Source organism: Panulirus ornatus, chromosome 11, assembly GCF_036320965.1.
Source record: "Panulirus ornatus isolate Po-2019 chromosome 11, ASM3632096v1, whole genome shotgun sequence".
Classification (NCBI taxonomy): domain Eukaryota; kingdom Metazoa; phylum Arthropoda; class Malacostraca; order Decapoda; family Palinuridae; genus Panulirus; species Panulirus ornatus.
The window spans coordinates 44,777,862-44,791,062 of record NC_092234.1 but is presented as its reverse complement, the minus strand read 5'-3'; the positions used below and the strand labels follow the sequence as shown (position 1 = coordinate 44,791,062).

General features: G+C 46.7%; 2 protein-coding genes across 2 annotated transcripts in view; both read left to right on the top strand.

The window, feature by feature from the left end:
• Window positions 1-564: 564 nt before the first annotated feature.
• LOC139751104 (ionotropic receptor 21a-like) lies at window positions 565-6,406 on the top strand. The gene is made up of 6 exons (XM_071666202.1): window positions 565-752; window positions 1,232-1,468; window positions 2,019-2,284; window positions 3,633-3,773; window positions 5,367-5,553; window positions 5,821-6,406. Exons 1-6 carry the CDS (start codon window positions 609-611, stop codon window positions 6,085-6,087), a joined length of 1,242 nt encoding a protein of 413 aa, XP_071522303.1. The 5' UTR covers window positions 565-608; the 3' UTR covers window positions 6,088-6,406.
• A 2,620-nt stretch (window positions 6,407-9,026) lies between these two features.
• The window catches only part of trp (transient receptor potential), a 38,568-nt gene continuing 34,393 nt past the window's right edge, over window positions 9,027-13,201 (top strand). The window contains exon 1 of the mRNA XM_071666242.1: window positions 9,027-9,216. The gene's annotated coding sequence lies outside the window, so the exon portion shown is untranslated. The remainder of the gene's footprint in view (window positions 9,217-13,201) is intronic.

The window sequence follows — 13,201 nt, the reverse complement described above, 5'->3', positions numbered from 1 at the left end:
ATCCTCTTTAAATCCCTCACTAATCCTCTTTAAATCCCTCACTAATCCTCTTTAAATCCCTCACTAATCCTCTTTCAATCCCTCACTAATCCTCTTTCAATCCCACACTAATCCTCTTTAAATCCCTCACTAATCCTCTTTCAATCCCTCACTAATCCTCTTTTAATCCCTCACTAATCCTCTTTAAATCCCTCACTAATCCTCTTCAAATCCCTCACTAATCCTCTTTAAATCCCTTACTAATCTTCTTTAAATCCCTCACTAATCCTCTTTAAATCCCTCACTAATCCTCTTCAAATCCCTCACTAATCCTCTTTAAATCCCTCACTAATCCTCTTCAAATCCCTCACTAATCCTCTTTAAATCCCTCACTAATCCTCTTTCAATCCCTCACTAATCCTCTTTAAATCCCTCACTAATCCTCTTCAAATCCCTCACTAATCCTCTTTCAATCCCTCACTAATCCTCTTTAAATCCCTCACTAACCCTCTTCAAATCCCTCACTAATCCTCTTTCAATCCCTCACTAATCCTATCTATATATCCCCCCCTCACAGTTTCTACGGCTCCCCTGTGTTCGTGGCATCGAACCCTTTCCCCCCGTACTGGATGGAGGAGGAGGAGAGCCAGGAGACCACTCCTAAGGGCACGACCGTCAAGAGGTACTCGGGCAGAGGATGGCTACTGCTGGAGGCGGTGGCGGGGAAGCTGAACTTCACCGTCAGGCAGCGCCCCACCAAAGACTGGACGGAGGTGACCATGGTTCATTCCAACGTGTTGTGTGTCCGTCCCCCTCCTCCTCCGTTCACTCTGAGGTCTTGAGATACACTGAAGACGCTGGGGGGCGGGGCGGGGCGGGGCGGGGCGGGGCGGGGCGGGGCAGGGAGGGGCGGGGAGGGGCGGGCAGTGGGTGGGGTGGGTGATGTGTGGAAGTGAGGGGTTTGAAGGTGTAAGTTAACAATGTCTGGTCTGCTGGACCAGACATGGTCGGGAAACGAGGACATATTTGATTGTTGTGGCACCCCATGGCGTTTTCTGTGCGTGGCGTCCCATGCCGTTTTCTATGCGTGTTTCTCTATGTTTGAGGCTATGGTACGTTAACCCCTTATCTATTTTATTTACCTTAACTCTAAACCAGGACTCGCAAAGTACTTAATTTCCGCAATACACAACACAGGATGGACTCTCTACCTCCTCCCCTCCTCCAGCCCCTCCTACAGCTACTCCTTCAGGTGATGGATCGCGTCAAGGACCGCTCGGCGTACATCTCCCCCGTGGCGTATGTGGTCATGCCCCACCAGCTGGAGACGGTAGACTACACCGTGTTTATCGAGCCAGACACCCTGACCTTCAGTATGGCCACGCCCTCCCTCAGGCCCCGCTGGGAGGGTCTGTACTATCCACTACGCCCTTGGACGTGGCTCCTGATCATGGTGGTGTTGGCTGCGCTGCCCTTCGCTCTCTTCACGGTGGGTGTCGGGGTTCGCGTCTCCTTCGGGAGACATGAGCCATCGAGTGTCATGTGTCAAAGGGCGGCGTCATGTGTCATATACTGTCGATTTGTGTCATGCGATAGATTACATGACGTAGGAGTCCTTCAAAAGCTGTAACATGACGACGGTACGACCTCTTTGGGTACGACGGTACGACCTCTTTGGGTACGACGGTACGACCCTTTGAGCGACGGTACGACCTTTTAGCGGGTTCGACGGTATGACCCTTTGAGTACGACGGTACGACGCTTTGAGTACGACGGTAACGACCCTATGAGTACGACGGTGCTTAAGCGTCGTACCGTCGTGCTCAAAGGGTCGTACCATCGTGCTCAAAGGGTCGCCCCGTCGTGCTCAAAGGGTCGTACCATCGTGCTCAAAGGGTCGCTCCGTCGTGCTCAAAGGTCATACCGTCGTGCTCAAAGGGTCGTACCATCGTGCTCAAAGGGTCGTACCATCGTGCTCATTGGGTCGTCCCACTCAAACTCCTCTAACAACACACGAACTACCCCCTCCCTCCTCCCAGGTCAACCTTATGGTCCCCCTTGAAGCTGGAGGTCGACCCATGACCTTACCGAGGGTCACTCAAGAACTGACGGGTAGTCTGCTGGGCCAGACCCTGAGCGGACGCTTCCCCAGCAGCTCCTCCGTCAGGCTGTTCCTCGGGACGTGGCTGGTGTATGTGCTCATCCTCACTACGGGCTACAGGAGCAACCTGACGGCGTTCCTCACCGTGCCCAAGTACCCGCCCAGGGTCGAGACCCTCCACCAGTTGATCCAGTTCGGGGCCAGGTGAGTGTGGGGAAGGGGCGCCTCCTTCGTCAGGTGGGTCTTCCGTGGTATATGTGTATGTGTGTGTGGGTGTGGGTGTGTGTGTGGGTGTGTGGGTGGGTGGTTGGGTGTGTGTGTGTGGGTGTGTGTGTGGGTGGGTCTGTGGTTGGGTGATGAGAGAGAGAGAGAGAGAGAGAGAGAGAGAGAGAGAGAGAGAGAGAGAGAGAGAATGTTCAAATGACCCACTAGCTTACTGAACCTTAACACACGAACGCCACATTAGACGCGCACAACACAACACAGCACAACACAACACAACACAACACAACACAATAGAGCACAGCACAACACAACACATCACAAGAGAGCACAGCACAACACAACACATCACAAGAGAACACAGCACAACACAACACAACAGAGCACATCACAACACAGCACATCACAACACAGCACATCACAACACAACACAACAGAGCACATCACAACACAGCACATCACAAGAGAGCACAGCACAACACAACACATCACAAGAGAGCACAGCACAACACAACACAACAGAGCACATCACAACACAGCACATCACAACACAGCACATCACAACACAGCACATCACAACACAACACAGCACAACACAACACAACAGGGCACATCACAACACAGCACATCACAAGAGAGCACAGCACAACACAACACATCACAAGAGAGCACAGCACAACACAACACAACAGAGCACATCACAACACAGCACATCACAACACAGCACATCACAACACAACACAGCACAACACAACACAACAGAGCACATCACAACACAGCACATCACAAGAGAGCACAGCACAACACAACACATCACAAGAGAGCACAGCACAACACAACACAACAGAGCACATCACAACACAGCACATCACAAGAGAGCACAGGACAACACAACACATCACAAGAGAGCACAGCACAACACAACACAACAGAGCACATCACAACACAGCACATCACAACAGAGCACATCACAACAGAGCACATCACAACACAGCACATCACAACACAACACAGCACAATACAACACAGCACAAGAGAGCACAGCACAACACAACACAACAGAGCACATCACAACAGAGCACAACACAACACATCACAAGAGAGCACAGCACAACACAACACAACACATCACAAGAGAGCACAGCACAACACAACACAACACAACAGAGCACATCACAACAGAGCACATCACAACAGAGCACATCACAACACAACACAGCACAACACAACACAGCACAACACAACACAGCACAACACAACACAACACAACACAACACAGCACAACAACACAACCATTCGTGTCGTCATCATGGTCGTCTTCTCCCCCCAGGGTGACGGTGCCCCTGGACGACGGGGACGATCTCATCACCTTCTTCAGACAGTCGGGGTCCCGGGACTTCCAGCTGCTGGCGGAGAGGACGTACAAGGTGCGGGACACGATGACGGGTCTTCGGCAGGCCACCGGGGCCAGGTGAGTGGACCACACCCTGGGGGAGCAGGGGAGCAGGGGGGCGGGGGGCCAGGTGAGTGGACCACACCCTGGGGGAGCAGGGGGGGGGGGGGCCAGGTGAGTGGACCATACCCTGGGGGAGCAGTGGGGGCGGGGGAGCCAGGTGAGTGGACCATACCCTGGGGGAGCAGGGGGGGCGGGGGCGGGGGGCCAGGTGAGTGGACCATACCCTGGGGGAGCAGTGGGGGCGGGGGGCCAGGTGAGTGGACCATACCCTGGGGGAGCAGGGGGGCCGGGGGGCCAGGTGAGTGGACCATACCCTGGGGGAGCAGGGGGGCGGGGGGCCAGGTGAGTGGACCATACCCTGGGGGAGCAGGGGGGCGGGGGGCCAGGTGAGTGTTGGACCCCCTGGGGGAAGGGGGAGAGGGGGGGGGCACCAGGACACCCTCGGGGTAGGCCTCTGGCCAATAACGTACCCTGGAGGGATGTGGGGGTGGGGGGTGGGGGGTGGAGTTGGCCAGAGTGGGAGAGGGGCCGTGTGTACACAGACCACCCCCCCATACACAGACCACCATACACAGAGACCCCCCATACACAACAGATCTACCCTCATACACAGACTATCATACACAGAGACCCCCTTAACACTGACCACCAATACACAGACTATCATACACAGACCCTCCCCCCTTACGCAGACCCCCCTATACACAGACACCCCATGCACAAACATCCCATACACAAACCCCCCATACACAGACCCCCTATACACAGACACCCCACACACAGACGCACCCATACACAGACCCCCCCATACATAGACCCTCCCCCATACACAGGCCCCCGTGTGTTATAAATATTAAAAGAAGACGTCCATACATTTATCACCTTAATAATTTAGTCTCATACACCTAGATGCATGACTTTATTCAGTACAGATATGAAAAACAAAATTATCATTTGGGAGACGAAGGATCAATCATGGATTTCTTCCTCTTGACCAAATTGATTAATTTTGATTAATAAGGAATGAAATAGTTATCTTTTTGATCAAATTGATTAATTTTGATCAATAAGGAATGAAATAGATATCGATTTTGACCAAACTGATTGATTTTGATTAATAAGAACTGAAATAGTTATCTTTTTGACCAAATTGATTAATCTTGATTAATAAGAACTGAAATAGATATTTTTGACCAAATTGATTAATTTTGATTAATAAGGAATGAAATAGTTATCTTTTTGATCAAATTGATTAATTTTGATCAATAAGGAATGAAATAGATATCGATTTTGACCAAACTGATTGATTTTGATTAATAAGAACTGAAATAGTTATCTTTTTGACCAAATTGATTAATCTTGATTAATAAGAACTGAAATAGATATTTTTGACCAAATTGATTAATTTTGATTAATAAGGAATGAAATAGATATCTATTTTGACCAAATCGATCAATTTTGATTAATAAAGAATGAAATAGATTCCCTTAACTTTCTACCAAACTGTTTGCCCCTTGACCCCATTCTCTCTTCTAACCCATTCCTTTCAATCCTCTCCCCCCTTTCCACCATCCCCTTTCCTTCCTTCCTCCCCTCACCCACCACCAGAGAGGCGTACGTGTACGTACGTCGCTTCATGGAGGCGCTGATCGCGGAGCACTTCACGGACGTGCACGGACGGTCCATGCTGTACGTGGCGCAGGAGAACATCTCGCCAGGGTTCGCTGCCTGGCCCATCCTGAGGGACGCGCCCTTCAAGCCCGCCCTGGACTGGTGTCTCACCGCTCTGCTGGAGGTAAGGGTGGAGAGAGAGAGAGAGAGAGAGAGAGAGAGAGAGAGAGAGAGAGAGAGAGAGAGAGAGAGAGAGAGAGAGTATTCAAATCTACACACACACGTATAAGTAAACATGTCCTTCACAAATATCACAACCTTGTAGCTCAGTCATAACCTATAACATGAGGAGGAGCGCCTTCCCTTTGGCCACTGAAACAACACGCCTCCTCCAGCTATACACACAGATCCTCGCCTCCTGTCTAACAACACATGACCATCTCTCCTGAAGGCGGGGCTGTCGGAGAAGTGGATGAGCCAAATGCTCGAGCACACCAGGAGGGAGAGCCGGATCAAGAAACGGGCCAACCTGCAGAAGGCGCTGAAGGAGGGGCGTCTTGATGACCTCCTGAAGGAACAGGACACATCCAGCCGTACCCAGCCACTGACCGTAGTGCACATGCAAGGACCTCTCTTCCTGCTCATCCTGGGGCTCCTCCTCTCCCTGGCGTCCTTCCTCCTCGAACTCCTGACGGAGTGGTTCTCCAGGAGCTCTTAGCAAAAAAGGGCGGGGGGGCTTCGAACCATCGGTTCCCCCTTTTCAATGGGGACTAGCTTTGGCAGGTGTGTCTGTCCACCTGTGTCATTATCACGTACTGCAATGTACTCAATTACTGTACTCATTTACTGTACACTATGTGACTGTACTCAATGTACTTAACTGTTGTACTCAGTGACTGTACTCAATGACTGTACTGAATTACTGTACTCAATCACTGTTCTTAATACCTGTACTCAATGACTGTACTCATTTACTGTACTCAATCTCTGTACTCAATTACTGTACTCAATTCCTGTAATTACCTCACAAGGAAGGAGTAAAAGATAATATAACAAAAGACAGCATTTATCTTAACCTAACTTTGCAACATCAATATGTTTTTAAGAGATACATCAATCAAATTTCTCTAATCTGATGAGTTATCTTAAACATGACCTTACCTCAGTCTCTCATGGCTTAATTGAGGTCATGTAGACGACCTCTGGTTAATGAGGAGGGGTCAAGGTGACACAACCTCCCTGAAGGTAATTACCTTAATTACCTTTCGCCTCCTTTAGGAGAACGAGTGGAGAAATTAACTCCATGTAAAGCATTCGTATGTATACATCATCACATTGTGTGTATACGTCACCACATTGCATGTATACATCATCACATTGCATGTATTCATCATCACATTGTATGTATACGTCATCACATTGCATGTATACGTCGTATTGTATGTATACATCATATTGTATGTACACATCACATTATATGACTAGGACGCCATTTGGTAAACATGTGATTGTCCATGTTTTGGACAATCACATGTTTACCAAATGGCGTCCTAGCTTCGTCTCTTCGGTGTATATCAACTGACTGTTATATTTCTCTCTTGTGTCTCCCCTGATGATGTGATTATTACACGAAAGTGCACTTGGGAACTTTTCGTGTTTCATTTTCCCCTGTGGACTCATAGGAATACATATATATATATATATATATATATATATATATATATATATATATATATATATATATATATATATATATATATTGTATAGAATGTGTATAAAGAAGATATAAAGTATATAATGGTCTTTATTCTTTAATGTTGTGATATGCGGAAGTTATCATAATATGTACATATAAGGCTTCACATGTGTACAGAACGGGGTGAGATGTACACACACACACACACACACACACACACACACACACACACACACACACACACACACACATGTACAACCATCCCCTCGGCAACAAGCAGGAACGAACCACCCATTCCCACCTCCCCCTTCCTTCCTCTCTCTCCCTCAACACCCCAACCCCAACCCCCAATTAAACTCCCCCCCACCACCAGACAGGCTTGGAGCTTCGGTTTTAATCTCCTGCTGAACACACACACACACACACACACACACACACACACACACACACATCAGACTCGCTAAAATAAGATGGTGGAGAAGACCACACACCATCCTCGTCTTACTGTTCTCTCTGTGTGGCATGACGCATACGGACCCATGCGTCAAGTGTGTTTGGCGCACTGAGAACCATGCGTCACATACGTGTATACAGTAAGACCCTTGAGCTTATATATGGTACGACCCTGGAGCGTGTATACGAAAGATAGAAACCATAGATAACAGTACACAAGATATATATATATATATATATATATATATATATATATATATATATATATATATATATATATATATATATCATCATCATTTTATTTTTCTATTATACTTTGTCGCCGTCTCCCGCATTAGCGAGGTAGCGCAAGCAAACAGACGAAAGAATGGCCCAACCTACCCACATACACATGTATATACATACACACATGCACATATACATACCTATACATATACATACACAGACATGTACATATATACACATGTACATATTCAAACTGTCTGCCTTCATCCTTTCTCGCCGCCACCCCGCCACACGTGAAATGACACCCCCTTCCCCTCGCGGGCGCGCGAGGTAGCGCTAGGAAAATAAAACAAAGGCCCCATTTGTTCACACTCAGTCTCTAGCTGTCACGTGTAATGCACCGAAACCACAGCTCCCTTTCCACATCCAGGCCCCACAGAATTTTCCATGGTTTACCCCAGACGCTTCACATGCCCTGGTTCAATCCATTGACAGCACGTCGACCCCGGTATACCACATCGTTCCAAGTCACTCTATTCCTTGCACGCCTTTCACCCTCCTGCATGTTCAGGCCCCGATCACTCAAAATCTTTTTCACTCCATCCTTCCACCTCCAAGCTCTTCTCTTCACCATATATCGATCACCCCCTCACATTTGAGGTCAAGATCAGGTCAATCAGGTCCTCTAGATACAGGTCCCAGGTCGCAGGGTCATAGAACCCATGAATATGCGAGTATGACAGTATACTTGCCCATCGAAACCACCATACGCAAGCCTCACTCCACCATCCCTCTTAATAAACACTTCGTATATCTGTAATCCTTCGTCAAATTTCACTTCTCGATACGACAATATACAGCGAGAAAATCATATATTGATATAAATTGATTGAAATGGGACGAGACCGAGTATATAGCTTGACCCGACATACTTTTAAACATTTCCTGTACGTTCGAAAGTTGAGGCGCCATTTAATGGGATAGACAGAGGGAGGAGGGCGCTCTTGGCGGGCTTCTCGCGCGCAGTTACTAATTCGTCTTTTTATTTGTCTGATTATAGCCATACAATCTCACCCTTATTTTCTTAATTTTAGCCTTATTTTCGCCTTATTTCCAACATATTACTTGAGGAATGTATACTAGGGTTTATACTGGTTTGTATTACGGTTTGAGGCGTTGCTTTCAGGCGAGGGTAACGTGGGGAAAAATAGTCATCTGATATTCATCGTTGAGGACTTGGTCAGGTGTCGCTGTGAGCGAGGCGTACCAACGGTCGTCCGACACTCTCTCCCTCCGGTGTAGTTGGGGGCGCACTCGCCGCCGTGGGAGGACGTGGCTAGACAGCGCTGTCCATCGAGGAGGTGGCTCTGCAGAGCTCTATCCTCGAGCTGGAGCAGAGTGGGTTTTTTTTTTTCTCCTATGAGCGAGGCGGAGGAGGAGACGGAAGTAAACAACATCACCTTGAGGCGTGAGGTAAGGAGGTTCCTAAGTTCTGAATTTCATAGAGAGTTCTCACTGTATAATCTTGCAGCTTGACTGGGTGGAAGTGGCTAGCTTCCTGAGCGCTGCGTTGAACCTCTATAGAAATCGGATCGTAGGGGGTAGGATGATATGGATGTATGTGCGAGAGAAGGGTGTGTGTGTGACGTGATGAAAATGGGAGGTAGTGTGAGAAAGGGTAGTGAGTGGTGGAATGAGGGAGTTAGGTTGTTTGTGAAAGTGGGAAGGTGCTGTATGGGCGCTAGCTGTAGGGAAGGAGTGCGAGTGATTGGGAGATGTACAAAAGGAAGGTGTAAGGGTTGAAAATGACATTAAGTAAGTTAGGGTGAGAGAGAATTGACAAAAATGTAGGGAGTGTAAGAGAATATATTGGAAGGAAGTGAGCAGTTTGAGGAGAAAGTCAGTGAAGGAAATAGGGGAGGAAGTGATAACAGGTAAAGAAGAGAGTGATGAAGTGAATATTTTGATGGACTGTTGAATGTGTTACAAGACAGGGTGGCAGATGTCCGTTGTCATGGTAAGTGGTTTGATGAAAAGAGAAGAGGTAATGAAAATATTGCGTAAGACGAAGTAGGGCAAAGCATATGAAGTAGTTGGGACTGCAGCTGAATTTCTCAAAAAGGGGTGACAGTGTATATGGTTAATTAGGATTTGTAATGTATAGATGGCTCAATGTGAGGTGTCTGAGAATTGGCCTTTGCAATGCCATTGCATAAAGGCATGGGGGACAAAAGTGAATGTTCGAATTACAGACGTATGAGTTTGGTAAGTTGTATGGGAGAGTGATGACTAAGAGGAAGAATGTGGGTTCAGAAGTGGTTGAGGATGTGTGGATCAGGTGTTTGCTGTGAGGAATGTGTGGGAAGTACTTAGAGACAAAAGGACGTTTATGTAGCATTTGTGGCTCTGAAGAAAGCGTATAATGAGTTGATAGTAGATGCATTTTGGAAGGTGTTGCGAATATATGGTGTGAGAGGAAAGCTGCTAGAACCAGTGAAGAGTTTCTGTTAAGAGAGTAAGGCGTGTATGCTAGTAGGAAGGGAGAAGGGTGAGTGGTTCCATGTGAAGGTGGGTCAGCGGTAGGGATGTGTGATGTTACCATGGCTGTTTGATCTGTTCATGGATGGGGTGGTGAGGGATGTAAATGCAAGGGGTCTTGGAGTGAGGGGGTTAAGTCTGGAGTCTTTTGGGAGGTGGAGGCCTGGTGAGTGAGTACTTTGCTGTTTGCTGATGACACAGCCCTGGTGGCAGTAAGAACCCGAAGTGTGTAAGAGACTAGAGCTTGAGAATTGACATAAAGTAATGACGTTAAGTTTAGCAGGGTAGAAAAGACAGGTTAGTTGGAGCATGAGTTTGAATAGAAGTGGACATGGCAGCTGATGGAACCATGGATGACCAGGTCAGGTACATGGTTTGTGATGGAGACTAAGCTCCTGGATGCCCTAAGAAGTGTGTGAAGAATGAGGTCACAGTCTGTGAGGGCAAAGGTGGGTGTGTTTGACGGCATGGTAGTCCCGCCGGTGCTGTGTACATGGAAGGTATGGGAAAGGTGCGATGTGTTGGTCACGAGATCCTTGAGGAAAGTATGTGTTGTGGGAAAGGTCGAGTAAGAAATGATGAGGCAAGAGACAGGTGTGGTGGTGAGAAGAGAGAGAGAGAGTGTGTGTGTGTGTCCGAAAGAGTTTGGGCAAACGGAGAGGAATAAGGAGCTGACGAAGAGGCGATAAGTGTCGAGAATGGAAGAAACAAGGAGAAGGAGGAGGCCACCAACGAGATGAAAGGACAGAGTGAAAGAACAAATTGGAATAATGTAGTATACAGGGAGCAACGCGTCATCCTGTCAGTGGGCTGAACAAAGGAGTCTGAAACGGTCAGTCTAAAAAACGTGTGGGGCTTGGCTCTGGATAGGAGGCTCTGGTTTAAATGCATTATATGTAACAGCTAGTGAGTGGATATGTGCAATTAACGCCGTTCTTCGTCTGTTCCTGGCACTGCCTTGCTAGGGCGGGAAACAGCGATCATGTATTGTGCTGGGATGATATGTATATATATATATATATATATATATATATATATATATATATATATATATATATATATATACAAGAGTGTATATCCGCTGGCCACTTCTCGCCGCATATCGCACAGCGTCCATCCCCCATCCCCAAATCCTTCAAGAATTATTTCAGCTTGTCACCTTCCCAGATGTCCACACTTCTCTATATGGCCATCACTGTCCTATAATGACTTATATCAACTTCATGTTCTCTTACTCTTTCGGTCATATTGCGTCCTCTTTCCTCATAGAAAATGGCCGGACATCCGCTGCAAGGTATATCGTCTACTACACTCTCCTCCTCGCTGTTCTTTGTTTTCGGTCCACCACTTCCCACCATACCCAGTGAAGTAGCAATATTTACTCCCACCTTCTTTGGGCATCAATTCTTATCATGTTTTCTACTGTGTTTCACTCAGGAATATCTATGCCTTTCTCATCGTAACTTTATAGTAAATCCCTGTATGCTGAAGTCAAAGCCAAGCGCCACAGGACACTAAAAAAATCCCCGAAGACTCACATAAACAGTGGATATTATAGTGATTTTCGCGGTTGCTGAAGTTAGCGGATGATGAATGAATCAATGGACAAGATAAACAATTGAGTGCTATCTTGTTATACCCCCTTGGCAAGTGGTAACACCCCAGGTAACAGCTTAATACTGTTGAAAGTGTCGTAATAACTTAATACAGCTTAAAGTATCAGACCGAGTGAGAGACGAAGACACGGCGCTAAATATGGCGTCTGCGAAGCACTGCTGCAAGACGTTTAGCGGGTTAGCGCTTTACGCTAACCCGACATGGTAAGGGCTTGCTACAATGGCTTGTTCTTATATTAGCAATAAAGAGAAAAAAATATATATATATATATATAAATGATATTTCAGTGTAACGTTTGTCATTATCAGTTACTTAATTAATATTAATCTGATCCCTGAGTGCTCTTAGTTATTTGAACATAAGTTTACAATAGAATGATTTACTGAAGTTAGGATGAGTTACAAGCTTGAAGTTAATTCGTAAATAAGCTGATTGTGACGAATAATTCCATGATGATTATTTTCTTATATTGAAGGTTCCACACGGGACAAAAGTCCACATCAAGGATGAACTTTGACTTGAATATAGAGAATTATGAAACAGAAAGAGAAGAGACAAGTGAAAGTATTTACAAATTTTTGAAAAAGTGAAAAAAAACCCTGTCTTTTGCAATGTGTCAGGTCATATTTATTGGGAAAGACATGTGAGAAGGTAGAGAGTTCCAAACCTTCGACGTACAGGGAAAGAAGCAGGTATCAAAATGGCCCACTCTTGAGTTGCTGATGGCCACACAATCATCATGTGACTTAGCAGCTTGCCGAGTATTGTGTGGTCTAGCTAGTGGTGGTGGAGGGCACACAAGCAGCCAGCTCTCGGGAGCAAAAATCAAAGTGATACCTATGGAAGAGGGAAAGTGAACCATAATTGTGGCGTAAGACATGGGGTTTAAAGTCTGAAAGTCAGCTTGGAGCATTTCATAAGTCAGATCGCTTTCGACTCGACCCTGTTCACTAAAGATGATGAGCTAGACCTACCCCAGATGTGAGAGCAGTGCTCCATACAAAGACGAATCAATCCCTTGTATAAACGGAGCAACTGTTCAGAAGAGGAGTTTCGACATCTAAACAGGACACCCAGTTTCATAGGGGCAGACTTAGCTGTCCCCGTGTGTAATGTGGGGTTTCCAAGAAAGAGTGGATGATACAGTAATACCAAGTTATGGTCATTGAGTCAAGAGATGGAATTACAGAACCGTCAAAGGAGAGACGAGAGTTGTGAGGAGTTTTCGATAGAGAGATGGGTAGAAAAGTGGGTCTTGGAGGCATCAAACTTAACCAGATTTCGTCTGACCCCACTGAGATAT